Raw genomic sequence first — 19,123 nt, forward strand, 5'->3', positions numbered from 1 at the left:
CAGGTTCGCAGCTAGATAGGGATGCAGATACACAGGTACGCAGGTACACAGAGATGCAGCTATGCAGGTATGCAGGTACACAGAGATGCATTTACACATGTATACAGGTATGCAGGTACGCAGGTACAGATACTTAAGATTAAATTCTTAAGAAACAATTCTATTAGAAAAGTATGGAAAGAAATAATCCAGCATTATAGGGTCAAATGAATAAATTTGAAAAACAAAGAATCGGTCAATCAAGATGTATATTCACAACCCCAGAACTGTTGTATGTTTTGAAAATCCCTAACTAGTAATGGTGATATAATTATCCTCTGTGAGGTATTATCAACCAGCACCTCTGTTATTGCTAGCACTGGTATTTGAACTCTCACTGACACAGAGCAGGCTGCTTATTTAACTTTTAAAATGTCACTGAGTCAAATAACTCAATAGCTTGAAAGTTTGAAATAACTTATCTGCCATTTGTGAGCATTTATACCTCCTGTGAGAAAGCCTTGATTGGAGTGAAAATGTGATCTGTTTGAACTCAGCGCTTGGTTCAAATGGTTAGGTTTCCCTCCTGTGTGAGTCACAACTTGCCCTCTTCTTACCTCAGTAAAAATTGGTGTAAGGTCAAAACTGGTTGTGGGTTGTTTTTGTCCTGCCATCGCTTCCTGCACAGGCACCAAAACAACACCCGTACCAGAGACATCCCGGGCATTAGAACTGACAACAATAGTTTAAAAAGATTCACTGTTTCGGCTTCTCCCTTCACCATGTGTCCCCTCACTCCTACTCTCACTGGAATGGATGGTGGGTGTGGAACATCGAAGCAAAGGGATTTCAGGAAGGAATGGGGGGAGACATGGCAAAGGGCAGGCTATGAAGTGGGAGGGAGCAATCTCAAGTGAGCTGGTGGTGAAGGAGGCAGCGAGAGGCTACGGTGATGTGGAGGTAGCAGGGAGATGCAAGAAGATGGGGCAAAGGGAGCCTTTGGGTGGGTGAGGTTTGGAGGTACACAGTGGTGGTTGAGTACAGCCAGTGATATCCGTCTGTGTGTCTGAACATGAAACAATCAGCTCGAATTGCATGTATTTGAGTGGGTGTGTCTAGACATGCAATTGAGAGTGTTTGGAAAGTGTTGTTAAGGAATCCAAAGGCATAGCATGTTTCATGACTGCTCTTGTTTCATTAGCTGGAAAAAAGCCTTGAGATGTCCAACCACTCACTGTTATACGGTATCGACGCTCGGAAATTTGACTACACAGATTTCCAAAACCCAGAACTCAAACGTATTCTGAAGAAACTGAGTGATATTGAACGTGCAGCTCTACCTGAAGAGGAAGTGAAGGAGGTCAGTGCAGATTCTTACTGCTACAAGGAAATGCCTTCTGTTACGTAGCTATGAATTGAAGCTGCATTGGCTGCAATAATGTTTTGGCATAAACTTAACACGTCTTGATAACCTGATTATCAAATATATAGTAGACTACAGAGACAGACATCAGTGTGGAGAGTGTCATGCTGGAAAAGCACAGCAGGGCAGGCAGCATCCAAGGAGCAGGAGAATCGACGTTTCAGGCAAAAGCCCTTCATCAGGAATAGTTCTCTTGCTCTTCAGACGCTGCCTGACCTGCTGTGCTTTTCCAGCACTATACTCTCAACTCTGATCTCCAGGATCTGCAGTCCTCAATTTCTCCTCGAGACAGACATCCGACTGGTCCTGAATTCAGGCTAGTATTATGTGGATGTTTTTTTCACAATTGAAGCAGATAGTTGTAGTTGGTGTGCAGGTGGAGTAACTGTAAAGGTTTAGAGCTCATTAATTCTCACATAGTGTTACCCATTGAGAATCAGACATCACATTGTTGTGGGGCGGGATTGGGGGAGATGTTGAATTAACAAAGGATTAAAATCATCCAAAAAACATGTGGGAAGCAGCTGATAAGATCTGCTCACAGATCATAGAGGTAACATTTTCATGATGAGGTCCTTGACAAATAATGAGTTTATTAAGCATCACAGATTGATGTAGAAACCCGTTATATTAGTAGATATTTCCATGTTTTACATGAACATAATATTTATAGTATTGATTTGTTATGCAAATGAATAATTACAATATTAAGAGAAGTTTAAAATAATGTACTTTTTCTTTACTTAAGATTTCCACTCAATATTGAAAAAGCTCCTGTTTTAATCAATGTTTCAATTCAGTTCATAATTTATAACTTCTCTGGAACCTGCCATTTATAAAGTCTTTTACTCCACTGGTTTCTCAAAGACCTCTCTCAGATTTACACAAATAAAGAAACTACCTTTGGTAACAAGTTGGATTAGATGAGAATTCCCAATCAGGTAAGTGGTGCCTGCTATATTCCACACTAGCAGGCTCCAATCACTGAGAGAGATTCAGTAAAAAGTGAATAAAATCACGTGAGGCCCATCTCCAGAGCACAGAGGAGAATGCTCAAAAAAGTGATAAACATAAGAATTGGGAGTCATTTAGTCTCCAACATAACAGTTGAATGGGATGGCACGGTGGCACAGTGGTTAGCACTGCTGCCTCACAGCACCAGGGACCCACGTCCAATCCCAGCCTCAGGTGACTGACTGTGTGGAGTTTGCACATTCTCCCCGTGTCTGCATGGGTTTCCTCCGGGTGCTTTGGTTTCCGCCCACAATCAAAAGATGTGCAGATTAAGTGAATTGGCCACACTAAATTACCCATAGTGTTAGGTGCATTAGTCAGAGGGAAATGGGTCAGGATTGGTTACTCTTTGCATAGTCAGTGTGGACTGGTTGGGCCGAACTGTAGGGAATCTAATCTAAAGAAAAATTGGATTGAATTAGCTTTATTGTCACATGTCACATGAGTACAGTGAGAAATTTACAAATCACCATCTGAGGTACAAATTCTTAGGAGAAAATAAAAGAAAAATAAAGAAATGAAAAGTTCAGCATTATCTAAATTAAAAAATAGGGAAATAGAAAGCTCAGAACAACGGTCTCTCCAGTCCAGCCCATGCCAATCCCTAGCCTCTAGTCTGCATGGGGCCTTGACTCCAGACTATACTGGACTTCATCGTGAGGCTGGGAGACACCTGAAGACCAGACGCTGAGACAGCGCTGAGGTCACATCAGACTGAAAGACCACCACATGCCTCTGAGAGACCGCTCCAGCAGGCTGGGAGACTGGCCCGCCAGGGTCCACACCGCGGCCAAAATCTGAGTCCACATCCAGGCGAGGGGTTCAGAACGTCACTGAGAAGAAAGAAGTCCCAAAACAAAATACACAAAAGAGAGAAAAAGGGAACAAACAAGAAAAAGAAATGGAGCGAGTGGACAAGCTCTGACTGATGCACCATACTCCGGCATCTTGGATGATCAAAAAAGGGAAAACAGAATATCCAGAAACATAAAGGCAGAGGCAAAAGCTTCTTCAGGTATACTAAAGGGAAGCAAATAGCAAACACAAACATGGGCCTATGATACAGAGAGAAGGAGAATTTATCATGGAGATCAGGGAAATAGCAGAGAAATGTAAAAATACTTCAGCCTCTATTTTTGCCATGAAAGGGAGTATCTCATTCATTGTGAAAATGCTTTAAGAAGTCAGGAATACCAAATCCTGATCCAAAATCCTGATCGCAAACATCCTGATCCCAAACATGGCATTCCTCATTTCCACGGTGGTGGGACTGGAGGCAATCAGTTACCCAATCAGGGGTTAAAGTGGTGGGACTGGAGGCAATCAGTTACCCAATCAGGGGTTAAAGTGGTGGGACTGGAGGCAATCAGTTACCCAATCAGGGGTTGAAGTGGTGGGACTCGAGGCAATCAGTTACCCAATCAGGGGTTGAAGTGGTGGGACTCGAGGCAATCAGTTACCCAATCAGGGGTTGAAGTGGTGGGACTCGAGGCAATCAGTTACCCAATCAGGGGTTAAAGTGGTGGGACTGGAGGCAATCAGTTACCCAATCAGGGGTTAAAGTGGTGGGACTGGAGGCAATCAGTTACCCAATCAGGGGTTAAAGACCAGTTGCCTCCTGCTGGCTGGAAGCTGTGACGTGCAGTTTAAAGCAGCTCAGAACAGATTAGTTCTTATTGCATTTCTTTTGGGGAGCAGCGGATATCATCCCAGCTCATCCTGGTGGAGGTGGTTTATGTGAGATTTGCTTCAGGCCAGATACGTTACCTGATGTGGTGATGCTTATATTATCCTTTATAACATAAGAAGCTAGGCATGGCTAACGTGGTGTTGAAGGATACAACGGACATTTATTCCAACCAGCTATTATTATAAAGCATTACATTCGCAGGCACATCACCGTCCGAGCTAACATTAAACTGTTCGGATATATGGTGCAGACTTACTCCTGAGGCATATATCATTCTACAACTGATTTAAGATCTCATCTGAGACACTTATGCCATCAGGTCACATGTTAGGCGATAGTGAGAATCAGGTATCCTTTGGGGTTAGGTGCCAGGTTTTATTTTGGAGAGTCAAGTGCCATTTAAAATGGCTAACTGTGGAGAAGATTGGATGTAAAAGGTCCTCTGGAAGTGTCCAACTTGTCAAAACATATCTAGAAGGCTGTAAAGGTGCCCAGTCTGAAGATGCGATGTTGTCCCTCCAGTTTGCTCTGTGATTCACTGGAACACTGCAACATTCCAAGGACAGACACGTGAGCAGGACGCTGTGTTAAAGTGACCGGCTACAGGAAGGTCAGGGTCCTGCGTGCACATGGACTGAAGGTGTTCCGCAAAGTGGTCACCCAGTCTGCGTTTGGTTTCTCCATTAGGTGCAGTGAACACAAGAGACCAGATTGAAGGGGGTCCAGGCGAAATGCTGCTTCATCTGGAAAGCCTGTTTAGGATCTTATTGTGGACTATTGTGCACAGTCCAAAAATGTGCAGGTCAGGTGAATTGGCCATGCTAAATTGTCCCGTAGTGTTCGGTGCATTAGTTAGAGGGAAATGGGTCGGTGTGGACTTGTTGGGCCGAAGGGCCTGTTTCCACACTGTCGGGAATCTAATCATTTCTTCCCTTTCTTTTAGCTTGTTACATGCTGTTATCATGGCCTCTCTGCCCTCCCCCCACCCCCCCACCCCCTCCCCATCCCACTGGGACTGGCTGTCCTTTCCAGGCTGACAGGTAGACACACTATCGTTCCACCATTCTCACAATTCCGATCGTGAAATCTGAACATTTTTTCTCCAGCAGAACCCTACATCCACTACTCCCACACCACCCCACTCCCCACCCCCACCCCAAACCATTGCATAAATGCTGTCACCTCCACACGACACTTCAGCTTTGATGAAGAATCGTGGAGGCCTGAACCGTGAGCTTGCTCTCTCTCTATGGATGCTGCCTGACCTGCTGTGACCTCCAGCATTCACGGTTTTCAGGACAGATTCCAACATCTACACTAATTTTCTTCTACAGGATTTTTAAGTGGTTTGACAGGGTGAGTGCTGAGAGAATGCTTAGCCCATAGAATCCCAACAGTGTGAAGGCAGGCTATTCAGCCCATTGAGTCAATACCGATCCTCCGAAGACCATTACAGTCAGACCCAGCCCACAGTTCCCATGGCTAATCCACGTCGGCTTCACAACCCCCAACACGATGGGCAAATTAGCATGGCCAATCCACCTAACCTGCATATCTTTGGACTGTGAGAGGAAACTGGAGCACCCAGGGGAAACCCACAAAGACATGAGGAGAACATGCAAACACTACACAGACAGTCACCCGAGGCTGGACTTGAAGCGATCTCCCTGGTGCTGGGAGGGAGCAGGGCTTACCACTGTATGACCATGCCACCCAAAGAAGAGTTTCTCAGACCAGAGGGCATAGTCTCAGAAGAAAGGGCTGCCAATTGAAGGCTGAGCTGAGGAGGAAGCTCTGCTCTCAGAGCGCTGTGACTCTTTGGAAGTCTGAGCCACAGAGAGCTGTGAGGGCAGAACCTTTGAGTACATTCAAAGCTGAGATAAATTCTTGATCAGTTGAGGAATCAAGGGTTACAGGGAAAAGCCAGGACAGTGGTCAAGAGGAATGTTGGATCAGTAATGATTCTGTTAAATGGGTTTTCTCATTGTGAAATAGTCATCGCATTGTACAGTATTCAATGTGAATTACTGACGACAATATACAGTATTCATTGTGAATTACTGATCGCACTGTACAGTATTCAATGTGAATTACTGACAACAATATACAGTATTCATTGTGAATTACTGATCGCACTGTACAGTATTCAATGTGAATTACTGACAACAATATACAGTATTCATTGTGAATTATTGATCGCACTGTACAGTATTCAGTGTGAATTACTGATCGCACTGTACAGTATTCAATGTGAATTACTGACGACAATATACAGTATTCATTGTGAATTACTGATCGCACTGTACAGTATTCAGTGTGAATTACTGATCGCACTGTACAGTGTTCAGTGTGAATTACTGATTGCATTGTACAGTATTCATTGTGAATTACTGATCCCACTGTACAGTATTCAGTGTGAATTACTGATCCCACTGTACAGTGTTCAGTGTGAATTACTGATTGCATTGTACAATATTCAGTGTGAATTATGGATCACACTGTACAGTACTCAATGTAAATTACTGATCCCACTGTACAGTATTCAGTGTGAATTACTGATCCCCTGTACAGTATTCATTGTGAATTACTGATCGCACTGTACAGTATTCAGTGTGAGATACTGATCCCACTGTACAGTATTCAGTGTGAATTACTGATCCCCCTGTACAGTATTCAGTTTGAATTACTGATTGCACTGTACAGTATTCAGTGTGAATTACTGATTGCATTGTACAGTATTCAGTTTGACTTAAGAATCACAATGTACAGTATTCAGTGTGAGTTATGGATCACACTGTACAGTACTCAATGTAAATTACTGATCGCACTGTACAGTATTCAGTGTGAATTACTGATCGCACTGTACAGTATTCATTGTGAATTACTGATTGCATTGTACAGTATTCAGTGTGAATTACTGATCCCCCGTACAGTATTCATTGTGAATTACTGATTGCATTGTACAGTATTCAGTGTGAATTACTGATCCCACTGTACAGTATTCAGTGTGAATTACTGATCGCACTGTACAGTATTCAGTGTGAATTACTGATCCCCCCTACAGTATTCAGTGTGAATTACTGATCCCCCGTACAGTATTCAGTGTGAATTACTGATCGCACTGTACAGTATTCAGTGTGAGATACTGATCCCACTATACAATATTCAGTTAAAAATCACACAACACCAGGTTATAGTCCAACAGGTTTAATTGGAAGCACACTAGCTTTCGGAGTGACACTCCTTCATCAGGTGATAGTCCAGGTGACTATCACCTAATGAAGGAGCATCGCTCCGAAAGCTAGTGTGCTTCCAATTAAACCTGTTGGACTATAACCTGGTGTTGTGTGATTTTTAACTTTGTACGCCCCAGTCCAACACAGGCATCTCCAAATCAATACAATATTCAGTGTGACTTAGTGATCACACTGTACAGTATTCATTGTGAATTACTGATTGCATTGTACAGTATTAATTGTGAATTACTGATCACACTGTACAGTGTTCAGTGTGAGTTACTGATCCCACTGAATAGTATTCAGTGCGAATTACTGATCACCCTTTACAGTATTCAGTGTGAATTACTGATCACTCTGTAAAGTTTTTGGTATGAATTACTGATCCCACCGTACAGTATTCAATGTGAATTACTGATCGCCTTGTAGAGTATTCTGTGTGAATTACTGATCGTACTGTACAGAATTCAGTGTGAATTACTGATCCCACTTTTCAGTAATCATTGCGAATTACTGATCCCACTGTACAGTATTCAATGTGAATTACTGATCCCGCTGTACAGTATTCTGTATGAATTACTGATCACATTGTATAGTGTTCAGTATGAATTACTGATCCCCTGTATAGTATTCATTGTGAATTACTGATTGCACTGTACATTATTCATTACAAATTACTGATTGCACTGTACAGTATTCAATGTGAATTACTTATCCCACTGTACAGCATTCCGTGTGAATTACTGATTGCACTGTACAGTATTCTCTGTGAATTACTGTTCGCACTGTAATGTATTCATTGTGAATTACTGATCGCACTGTTCATTATTCACTGTGAATTACTGTTCACACTGTCAAGTATTCATTGTGAATTACTGATTGCACTGTACAGTATTTAGTGTGAATTACTGATCACACTGTACAGTATTCATTGCAAATTACTGATCCCCGTACAGTATTCATTGTGAATTACTGATTGCACTATACAGTATTCTCTGTGAATTACTGTTCGCACTGTAAAGTATTCAGTGTGAATTACTGATTGCACTGTACAGTATTCAGTGTGAATTACTGATCACACTGTACAGTATTCTCTGTGAATTACTGTTTGCACTGTAAAGTATTCATTGTGAATTACTGATCACACTGTACAGTATTCATTGCAAATTACTGACCCCCGTACAGTATTCATTGTGAATTACTGATTGCACTGTACAGTATTCAATGTGGATTACTGATCACACTGTAGAGTATTCATTGTGAATTACTGATTGCACTGTACAGTATTCTGTGTGAGTTACTGATCACACTGTACAGTATTCATTGCAAATTACTGATCCCTGTACAGTATTCATTGTGAATTACTGATTGCACTGTACAGTATTCTCTGTGAATTACTGTTCGCACTGTAAAGTATTCAGTGTGAATTATTGATTGCACTGTTCAGTATTCAGTGTGGATTACTAATCACACTGTACAGTATTCTGTGTGAGTTACTGATCCCCCGTACAGTATTCAGTGTGAATTACTGATCGTACAGTACAGTATTCAGTGTGAATTACTGATTGCACTGTACAGTATTCAGTGTGAGTTACTGATCCCCCGTACAGTATTCAGTGTGAATTACTGATCGTACAGTACAGTATTCAGTGTGAATTACTGATTGCACTGTACAGTATTCTGTGTGAGTTACTGATCTCACTGTACAGTATTCAGTGTGAATTACTGATTGCACTGTACAGTATTCTCTGTGAATTACTGTTCGCACTGTAAAGTATTCAGTGTGAATTACTGATTGCACTGTACAGTATTCAGTGTGAGTTACTGATCCCACTGTACAGTATTCAGTGTGAATTACTGATCCCCATACAGTAATCATTGTGAATTAATTGCACTGTACTGTATTCATTGTGAATTACTGTTCGCACTGTACAGTATTCAGTCTGAATTACTGATCCCACTGTACAATATTCAGTGAGAATTACTGATCACACTGTACCATATTCATTGTGAATTACTGATTGCATTGTACAGTATTCATTGTAAATTACTGATCACGCTGTACAATGTTCAGTGTGAGTTACTAATCCCACTGTACAGTGTTCAGTGTGAATTAAGGATCACTCTGTAAAGTGTTCAGTGTGAATTACCGATCGGACTGTACAGTGTTCAGTGTGAATTAAGGATCACTCTGTAAAGTGTTCAGTGTGAATTACCGATCGGACTGTACAGTGTTCAGTGAGAATTATTGATCCCACTGTACTGTATTCATTGTAAGTTACTGATCCCACTGTACAGTGTTCAGTGTCAATTAAGGATCACACTGTACAGTATTCAATGTGAGTTACTGATCCCACTGTGCAGTGTTCAGTGTGAATTACTGATCTCACTGTACAGTATTCATTGTGAATTACTGATCTCACTGTACAGTATTCAGTGTGAATTACTGATTCCCTTGTACAGTATATAATGTGAATTACAGATCGCACTGTACAGTATTCAATGTGAATTACTGATCTCACTGTACAGTATTCAGTGTGAATTACTGGTCCCACTGAACAGTATTCATTATGAATTACTGATCTCACTGTGCAGTATTCAATGTGAATTAGTGGTCCCACTGTACAGCATTCCGTGTGAATTACTGATCCCACTGTACAGTATTCAGTGTGAATTACTGATCCCACTGTACAATATTCATTGTGAATTACTGATCTCACTGTGCAGTACTCAATGTGAATTACTGGTCCCACTGTACAGCATTCAGTGTGAATTACTGATCCCACTGTACAGCATTCAGTGTGAATTACTGATCCCCCATACAGTATTCAGTGTGAATTACTGATCGCACTGTACAGTATTCAGTGTGAATTACTGATCCCACTGTACAGTATTCAGTGTGAATTACTGATCCCACTGTACAGTATTCAGTGTGAATTACTGATCGCACTGTACAGTATTCAGTGTGAATTAGTGATCCCACTGTACAGTATTCATTGTGAATTACTGATCTCATGTGCAGTATTCATTGTGAATTACTGGTCCCACTGTACAGCATTCAGTGTGAATTACTGATCCCACTGTAGAGTATTCAGTGTGAATTACTGATCCCACTGTACAGCATTCAGTGTGAATTACTGATCCCACTGTACAGTATTCAGTGTGAATTACTGATCCCCTTGTACAGTATTTACTGTGAATTACAGATCACACTGTACAGTATTCAGCGTGTGTTATTGATCGCACTGTACAGTTTTCTGTGTGAATTACTGACAACAATGTGTTGTATTCAGTGTGAATTTTCTTCCAAGGTGTAGCATATTTAATCCCCATAGCTGTGCACCTCGTGTTGTTGAGGTTATGGAATCTGAATGGCATGTTTTTAACAAGACATCATTTCTCTTTTTTCAGTACAACAATGTCTTGTCTGAAATGGAAACAACCTACAGTGTTGCAAAGGTATGTCGCACCAATGGGACTTGTCACCCTCTCGATCCTGGTAAGTCATGGGCAGATATTTCAAACCTTCACCCGTCTAATGTGTTTAACAAATACCACTCAGTTGTTGCTGTGTGAACATACAACATCATTTGTACACTGTGATGTGAGTGCGTAATGCTTCTGGCAAACAGATTTTGTCACTGTTACTCAACATTATCGCTCATCAGCTCTCATAGAGTTGCTGTGTGTTCTGAGATGAGATATGAAAGAGTTCAGGTTTCTGGATCAAGCCAAGGAGGTAAAGATGGAAAGATGTTTCCCAAACCTCTATACACTTGCAGGTCATAGCTGTGAGATGTCAGTAATCATTAGCTTACTGCTGTGGGCATTTTCACAATGTACTCTGGTAAGCCATTGGCTTTTCACTTTCCCATCAGCGTTGACTAAGGATTCCCAGAGCATTGTCACAAGTATGAATATCACAACCGGATTCTGGATGTTTTTGGCAGAAAGTAATGCAAACTAATGATTGTTTGATAACTACTAAGACTATTTACTAGGACATGATTCAGCATGATTTCATTCGAACCTTCTTCCCTCAGTTTCCAATTCAATGTGATCTGACATCACTGTATCATGTACTGTAGCTGTTAGTCTATCAGCTATGAATCCCGACTGGAAAACGCTAGGCTCCACTAACAGCTCCACTGTTAGAGCTGATCTAACAGATCTCTACGTAAGCCCTTAAATTTATATCTTTTGGCTGCATCTTCCAATCTTGCTCGGAAGTTGTCCAATTGGGTCTATTGTTTCCCTGCTCTAAAGCCTGAAATTCATATTCAGTAAATCTCAATGATTTGAGTTAAAAATCACACAACACCAGGTTCTCGTCCAATAGGTTTAATTGGAAGCACTAGCTTTCGGAGCGTCGCTCCTTCATCAGGTGATTGTTGAGGACACAATTGTAAGGCACAGAATTTATAGCAAAAATTTACAGTGTGATGTCACTGAAATTATACATTAAAACACACCTTGATTGTCTGTTGAGTCTTTCATCTGTTCGAATACAGTGATAGTTTCACTTCTTTCATGCATAAATCACAAAACCTTTTTTTAAAAGTTGCATTCTCAGGTTAGCTGTTAACAATGGTGATAACTAGACAATATGTTGAAGGTGTTGGCCCCCTGTGTTCTCTGTCTATACCATGATGTTTAGATTGATTCTAATCTAAAAAGTGAGATAACAGAGTTTTACATGGATTCATGCAGTTTTTGAGCAAAGTACAATGTAACTCTGCAAGTACAAATTCACCCCACACAATATATGTGTGCATGTGGGTCTTTGTCTGTGTGTCTGTCTGTCTGTCTGGATTGGGGGTTGTGAATATGAGAGAGAGTGTATGTGTGTGTCTAGTGTGTGTAGAGCATCTTAAGTCTGTGAGGGAGTGTGTGTGTGTGTCTGGGGTGGGGTATTGTGAGTGTCTGTGTGAGAGAGTGTGTATGTGTGTGTGCATGAGTGTAGAGTGGTCTAAGTCTCTGAGAGGATGCCTGTGTGAGTGTGGGAGTGTGTGTGTGTGTCTGTAAGGGTGTATGGGATGTCTGTGTATATGTGTGTGCATGTGTATGTGTGTATAGGAGTGCCTCTGTATGTGCGTGCGTGCGTGTGTATCGGAGTGCCTGTGTGTGTGTATGGTGCAGTGGTGGTCACCTGTATTGTGACATGAACCCAAGGTCCCGGTTGAGGCCCTCCCTATTCGTACCGAACTTAGCTATCAGCCTCTGCTCGGCCACTTTTTGCTGCTGCCTGTCCCGAAGTCCACCTTGGAGGATGGTCACCCAAAGGTCCGAGGCTGAATGTCCTGGACCACTGAAGTGTTCCCCAACTGGGAGGGAACACTCCTGTCAATTGACATGGTATTCGAACAGATGAAAGACTTAACAGACAATCAAGGTATTTTTCAATGTATAATTTCAGTTACATCACATTGTAAATTTTTTGCTATAAGTTCTGTGCCTTAGAATTGTGTCCTCCACTATCATCTGGTGAAGGAGCAGTGCCCCGAAAGCTAGTGCTTCCAAATAAACCTGTTGGACTATAACCTGATGTTGCGTGATTTTTAACAACCAACCAACCAACCCAACCACCCCGTGGCTCAACACTTCAACTCCCCCTCCCACTCCACCAAGGACCTGCAGGTCCTTGGACTCCTCCATCGCCAAACCATAGCAACATGACGGCTGGAGGAAGAGCACCTCATCTTCCGCCTGGGAACCCTCCAATCACAAGGGATGAACTCAGATTTCTCCAGTTTCCTCATTTCCCCTCCCCCCCCACCTTGTATCAGTCAAATCCCTCGAACTCAGCACCGCCTTCCTAACCTGCAATCTTCTTCCTGACCTCTCCGCCCCCACCCCCATTCCGGCCTGTCACCCTCACCTTGACCTCCCTCCACCTATCGCATTTCCAACGCCCCTCCCCCAAGTCCCTCCTCCCTACCTTTTATCTTAGCCTGCTTGGCACACCTTCCTCATTCCTGAAGAAGGGCTCATGCCCAAAATGTCGATTCTCCTGCTCCTTGGATGCTGCCTGACCTGCTGCGCTTTTCCAGCAACACATTTTCAGCTCTGATTTTTAACATTGTATACCCCAGTCCCACACCAGCATCTCCAAATCAATGATTTGATTGTGCCTGGAAGTGTGCACTCAATATTTTCAAAACATTTGTTATTTTTGTGGTAGTCTTTGTGCAGCTCCCAGCGAAGAACAAATTTAACCCTTTATTTACAGTCCACGGAAGGATGGAGCTAACACTTCACTCGTGCTTTTCAGACAATTAATAAACATCACTGTGCATTTACTTAAAGTTTTGAAATGTCTCAATGCACCATAGCCTTCAATTCAGCATAACTTGGAGTTTTAGTGCAAAAAAGGCCCTTCGAACATCTGTACATCCATTTTGACGTCATCGACCTTCTGTCAAGCTGCCTTCCTGGCAAGTTCCTGTGACACTTCAGCAGCTAGATACAATACTTCACCAACTACAGAAACCCCTCAGTAATGTGTTATCTGCTCTTTATTCCTGCAACATTTAAAATGAAAGCATTAATATAATAGAAATATTGCCACCTACTCTACAAGTGCTGGTGGTGTGAGCATAGTCAATGGCTGAAGATTACAGCTATATCACATTACAACTTGGAAGTCGCAATGGGGCCATTCAGCCCATTGAGCCAGTTCTATTTTCTGATAAGATCATGGCTAATCTGATTGTGACTTCAATTCTACTTTCTGCCTATTCCAACAGCCTTTGAATGTCTTGTCAATCAAGAATCTACCTAACTCAGTATTAAGAATATTCATTGACCCTTCCTCCATTGTTTTCTGGGAAAGACATGGCGCAGACTCTCACTCCTCTGGAAGGAAAAAGTTCTTATCTTAATGTTAAACGGGAGACCCTTGGATTTTAAACTTTGTCCCTTAGATTTTGTTTCTCCCACAAGGGAAACATCCTCTCAGCTTCTACCCTCTCAAATTCCCCTCTTTTTCAGTAAGATCACCCATCTATTCTAAAATCTAAGGGAAGTGGGCCCAATCTGTCCAATCTTTCTTCACAAAAGAACCTCTTCATCCCAGGAATTAATCAGGTTCACCTTCTCGAAACTGGTATAATGAGACCAGAACCGTACACTGTATTCTAAATGTGGTCTCACCAACGCATGACCCCACATGACCGTAGCAGAACGTTACAATTTTGATATTCCATTCCCCTTGCAGTAAATGACAATGCTGTGCATCTCCTAATCACTTCCTGAATGCTAATGTTTACCCAGACACACGGCTCCTCTTGGATGGCGAAGTTTCACTAATCCCTCTCCATTGAAATAATACGCTGCTGTTTTATTTCTTCCCACCAAAGTGGAGAAGTTCACATTTTCCCACTTAAAACTCCACCTACCAATATTTTTGTGCACTCACCCAACCTGTCTATATCCCTTTCAAGTTTTCTTGTCTCCTCTTCACAACCTAATTTCCAACCTATCTTGCAAATTCGGCTTCAATGCATCTGGTCCTGTTATCCAAGTCATTGATATAGATTGGAAATAGTTGAGGCCTTGGTACTGATCCCTGTGGCACACAAATCTTAGCTTGTTCCTGCTCTGGATACTGATTCCCTGGGACAAGCCACTCTCTGGTATCACAAACAACTGTGGCCTCTCGGCCATCATCAAAACCGGCTAACAATACCGACGTGGAGAGTAGCCTCAAGAACTGAACTGAATTGACAGTATTCTGGATTAGTGGTGCTGGAAGAGCACAGCAGTTCAGACAGCATCCAAGTAGCTTCGAAATCGACCTTTCGGGCAAAAGCCCTTCATCAGGAATAAAAAGCTTTCCTTCTTCGGGCTCATGCCCGAAACGTCGATTCTCCTGCTCCTTGGATGCTGCCTGACCTGCTGTGCTTTTCCAGCAACACATTTTCAGCTCTGATCTCCAGCGTCTGCAGTCCTCACTTTCTCCTCAAAAACATCAGTGCATCTACTTCAGTTCCTGTTCCCACTTACCCGTCAGGTTAACCTCTCCTTAAGGGCGGCACGGTGGCACAGTGGTTAGCCAGAGACCTGGGTTCAATTCCCGACTCAGGCGACTGACTGTGTGGAGTTTGCACATTCTCCCCGTGTCTGCGTGGGTTTCCTCCGGGTGCTCCGGTTTCCTCCCACAGTCCAAAGACGTGCAGGTTAGGTAAATTGGCCATGCTAAATTGCCCGTAGTGTTAGGTAAAATGGTAAATGTAGGGGAATGGGTGGGTTGCGCTTCGGCGGGTCGGTGTGGACTTGTTGGGCCGAAGGGCCTGTTTCCACTCTGTAAGTAATCTAATCTAATCTAATCAATAGTCCTGTCTGAGATCTGCTCAAAAAGCATTTCCTCCACCTGCTGACTGATAAACCTCACAATTCATCAATTTGGAAAACTTTCCTGTACTCTTCCTATTGGCATCACTTTACTTTAACCAGCTGTCATATCATGGCTTCAATTTGAAATGTTTCTTAGAACTATACCAGTTCATTCTTACAGATGGAATGCTATGAATCTTCCAAATATCTTTTGTATAATTATGTGCAACACACACCTCACACTTAATTTCTACACAACTGGTTAAATAGGGGCAGACACATGTCCCTCTCACCATAACCACATAATGCATTACACACAAACTCATTTTTCAGGATTAGACAGAATCAATAGAATAAAAGTGATTTGTTTGTAAGGGTTTAATGAAGGAGAAGGCATCGAGCTGATGTTCCCTCTGATGCCTAGCGTGACTGGGTGCTGAAGCTCTGCAGTTTGCCACTAATTACCAAGACCCAGAGCTCCATTGCCTTCAGTACCACACTGTCTGACCTGTCAATTACCCACAGATCTAACCGAGATCATGGCAACTTCAAACGACTACAACGAGCTGCTGTTTGCTTGGAAAGGCTGGAGAGATGCCTCGGGAAAGAAAATGAGGACCAACTTCGAGAGATATGTGGCATTGAGCAATAAAGCAGCAAGACTGAATGGTGAGGCTATTCCGGGGTACGAGGGAACAGGACGTACCAAACTTTCATTTGCTGAATACTTGACTGACTGTTATGACACTATGACACTGCATCATCCCCTCCCCTCACTAGCCCCCCCCCCCCGCCCCCGCCCACCGCCACCCACTGCTGTCAATCATCCAGCTTTCATACACCCTGGATTAGACCATTAATTGTTTATCTAAAAGAAATGTAACTTCAAAGTTGGTCATCTGAGTACTCTGTTTTCAATGTGAGAATCAAAACTCCCGAGGCACAGAGTCAAGCTTCCTCTACACTGTCCCCCATCAAACACTCCCAGGACAGGTTGGATACAGAGTAAAGCTCTCTCTACACCATCCCCATTAAACACTCCCAGGACAGGGACAGCACGGGGTCAGATACAAAGTTAAGCTCCCTCTGCACTATCTCGCATCAAATACTCCAGGACAAGGACAGCACGGGGTTAGATACAGAGTAAAGCTCCTTCAACACTGTCTCCCATCAAACACTCCCAGGACAGGGACAGCATGGGGTTAGATACAGAGTAAAGCTCCCTCTGCACTCTCCCCCATTAAACACTCCCAGGACAGGGACAGCACAGGATTAGATACAGAGTAAAGCTCCCTCTGCACTCTTCCCTATCAAACACTCCCAGGACAGGGACAGCACGGGGTTAGTAAAACTCCCTCTATTCTGTAACAAAATCAGAAATTTCCGAAAAATCCTTCTGAATTCTTTCTACAGTGTCCCTATCAAACACTCGCAGAACATGTACAGCTCAGGTTATACAATGAACTTTCCTCCCTCCTGAACCAGCACCATGTGACCACAGGGGTGTAACAAGAAAAACTCCATGGAGTTAACTCTTGCAACAGGTTATTAGGATTGTCAAGAATATGAGGGTTTTATTGCATCACCCAGTCACAATGATTTCAATGTGCTCATGTGTCTCTCTCCCAGTGTGTGGGGAATTAAAGAACATTGAGTTAGTATGTGCTCTACTTTGGAATGACGTCATCTCTATTTTGTTTCTCCCTCTGTTTCTAGGTCACGCTGATACAGGAGCTTTCTGGAGATCCCTTTATGATTCCAAAACTTTCGAAGCAGATTTAGAGAATATTTACAATGAGTTGAAGCCCTTATACCTGAACCTGCACGCATACGTCAGGAGAGCATTACACAACAAATATGGAGACAAATATGTCAACCTCAAGGGTCCAATCCCAGCCCACCTCTTGGGTAATGTAGATATTTAAAATGTCAACTTATTCAGGGTTCCACTGTTGGACATAGCTGCCAGGTACCTCCTTTTTTTAATTCCACAGCTGCCCCTGGGCGTATTTAATAAGAAGCAAGAATCCACCCTCCAAAGTCCTGTTTCCAACCAGTGAGCAAATGCACACGCCCTAATCAGGAAAGGTCAGTCAAACCTGACCTTTAGTCAGCACTGTGGATGACACTGGATCCTTCTCTTTATCGTAGATGAACCTTTCACAGAGTCATTGAGTTATGCAGCACAGAAACAGACCCTTCAGTCCAGCTTATCCATGCTGACCAGGTCTCCGAAACTGAATGAGTCCCATTTGCCTGCGTTTGATCCATATCCCTCTAAACCTTTCCACTGTATTTTTAATGTTTTAATTGTACCCACCTCTACCACCTTACCTGGCAGCCCATTCCATATACACACCACCCTCGATGTGAAAAAGTTGCCCCTCAGGTCACTTCTAAATCTTTCCCCTCTCATCTTAAATCTATGCTCTCTAATTTTGGACTCCCCTTCCCTGGAGAAAATAGCTTGTCTACCTATGCCCCCCATTATTCTATAAACGTCTGTAAGGTCACCCCCTCAGACTCCGATACTCCAGGGAATAAAAGGCCATTCTGTAAACATGAATTTAATAAGTGTGTCTATACAGGTACATATACATCACCTCACTATCCCTAGACACTTCATGGTATTACCATTTACTGAATTCCATCCTAAAATTCCATCACTATCAATTGTCTGCAAGTTACCATTAATGAGAACTGAACTGGACTCACCATATAAATACAGTAGCTACAGGAGCAAGTCAGAAACTAGGAATGCTGCAGTGAGTAACTCACCTCCTGATTCCCCAATCCCTGCTGCCATCTATGAAGCACAAGTCAGGAATGTGATGGAACATTCCCCACTTACCTGGATGAGGGCAGCTCCAATAACACTCAAGAATCCTGACATCATCCAGGATAAAGCAGTCTACTTAAGTGGCAGTGAATTCACAAACATCCATTCCTTTAACACCCATGTCCACCAGCAGCAGTGTTTACCATCTATGGAACTTATGGATCCACCTTCATCAGCCCCCTCCAAACCCACAACCATGAAACATCTAGAAGGATAAGGGCAGCATATACACGGGAAAACTCCTCCAGGTCATACACCACCTTGTCTTGGAAATAGATTGCTGTTCCTTCACCATTAATCTTGGAACTCCTTCCCCAACAACTCTGTGGTAGTCCGTACACCAAATAGACTGCAGTGGGTCGACAAGCAGCTCATCAGCGCCATCTCCAGTGAAGCTGGGGAAAGGGCAACCAATGCTGGGCCAGCTAGTGACAGGCACGTCCCATGACCGAACAAGAAAATGGTGGGTTAGAGGAATTCAAACAGGAGGTTACAGTAATGATGAATGCAGGCTTGGAACAACACGTTCAAGGACTTTGGAACAGACGGTGAAGTCAGAAATCATTGGCGAGAACAAAGATTACAATTGTTTTTTTTTAAATTGCAAG

The 19,123-nt window shown here is 42.8% G+C and overlaps 1 protein-coding gene across 2 annotated transcripts in view; it reads left to right on the forward strand.

Moving 5' to 3' along the window:
- ace (angiotensin I converting enzyme (peptidyl-dipeptidase A) 1) overlaps positions 1 to 19,123 on the forward strand; it is a 175,688-nt gene that overhangs the window by 121,735 nt on the left and 34,830 nt on the right. For both annotated transcript variants that reach the window (XM_072561039.1, XM_072561038.1), the window contains exons 14-17: positions 1,181 to 1,339; positions 10,754 to 10,841; positions 16,202 to 16,345; positions 17,393 to 17,584. In XM_072561039.1, the coding sequence (XP_072417140.1) occupies positions 1,181 to 1,339; positions 10,754 to 10,841; positions 16,202 to 16,345; positions 17,393 to 17,584 (583 nt within the window). The remainder of the gene's footprint in view (positions 1 to 1,180; positions 1,340 to 10,753; positions 10,842 to 16,201; positions 16,346 to 17,392; positions 17,585 to 19,123) is intronic.

This window comes from Chiloscyllium punctatum, chromosome 42 (assembly GCF_047496795.1).
Source record: "Chiloscyllium punctatum isolate Juve2018m chromosome 42, sChiPun1.3, whole genome shotgun sequence".
NCBI classification, from domain to species: domain Eukaryota; kingdom Metazoa; phylum Chordata; class Chondrichthyes; order Orectolobiformes; family Hemiscylliidae; genus Chiloscyllium; species Chiloscyllium punctatum.